At 39.0% G+C, this 808-nt stretch overlaps 1 protein-coding gene across 1 annotated transcript in view; it reads right to left on the bottom strand.

Annotated features, from left to right (window-relative positions):
• Positions 1-306: 306 nt before the first annotated feature.
• Positions 307-808, bottom strand: part of LOC132165102 (uncharacterized protein At1g10890-like) — a 12,374-nt gene continuing 11,872 nt past the window's right edge. The window contains exon 3 of the mRNA XM_059575605.1: positions 307-564. Coding sequence (XP_059431588.1) covers positions 307-564 — 258 coding nt within the window. The remainder of the gene's footprint in view (positions 565-808) is intronic.

Raw genomic sequence — 808 nt, 5'->3', positions numbered from 1 at the left:
TTCTGCAACTAGATTCCACACCCATTTCTGGGTATTTCCATACTCTTTAAGTGTTCACAGACTAGACTCCATTTAGCTAGTATTGTACGCCATTTCCGAGAATATAAGTATCTTTTCTTTCTAGGCTTCCAATATAAGTATCACATTCAAAACTTTGTAACTCAACCAAAGAAGAATCGAAGACCATCAAAGAAGAGCTAAAGTGATATGTGGCAAAACCAAAGCTATTTTACCAAATATTGTTCAAATATAAGTTCTAATAAACAGTTTCTGCAGCAAGGGGAAGCATTGGCGCAAGGGAAATCATCATTGTAAACCAATACCAGAAAGCTTCGGCTTGGGTTTACTCTTACCCAACAATTTCATTTGGTTTGCTTCTTCCTCTTCTAGCTTTTTTCTCCAAGCAGTCTCCTCTTTTTGTCTTTGAATGAGCTCCAACTCACGGTACCGTTCCTCCTCTTTCCGCTGCAGCTCTAAAGCCTCCCTTCTTTGAGCCTCTTCCACTCTCCTCCTATTCTCTTCTAGCATCTTATCCAGCTCTTCTCTCTCTTTTCGGGCCTGTTCCTGTGACATTTTGTGATCATATCAGAATACTTATTTGAATATAATGATAGAAAAGAGGAGAAAAATGACAAGACGTTTACAACATATAACCACAGGAGTATACTATGCTAACAAAGGGTAAACCCAACCACTTGGTTATCCCAAACCCAAGTACTAATCAATCAGCAGAATATGAAACCCACGTTAGGATTAGGAGAGTGTTAGAATATAAATTAAAGTCCCCCTAGGTCCCCTCAACTAGCAA

This window comes from Corylus avellana, chromosome ca11, assembly GCF_901000735.1.
Source record: "Corylus avellana chromosome ca11, CavTom2PMs-1.0".
NCBI lineage: Eukaryota > Viridiplantae > Streptophyta > Magnoliopsida > Fagales > Betulaceae > Corylus > Corylus avellana.
The sequence above is the reverse complement of the archived record's forward strand: the minus strand, read 5'-3'. Positions and strand labels throughout refer to the sequence as shown.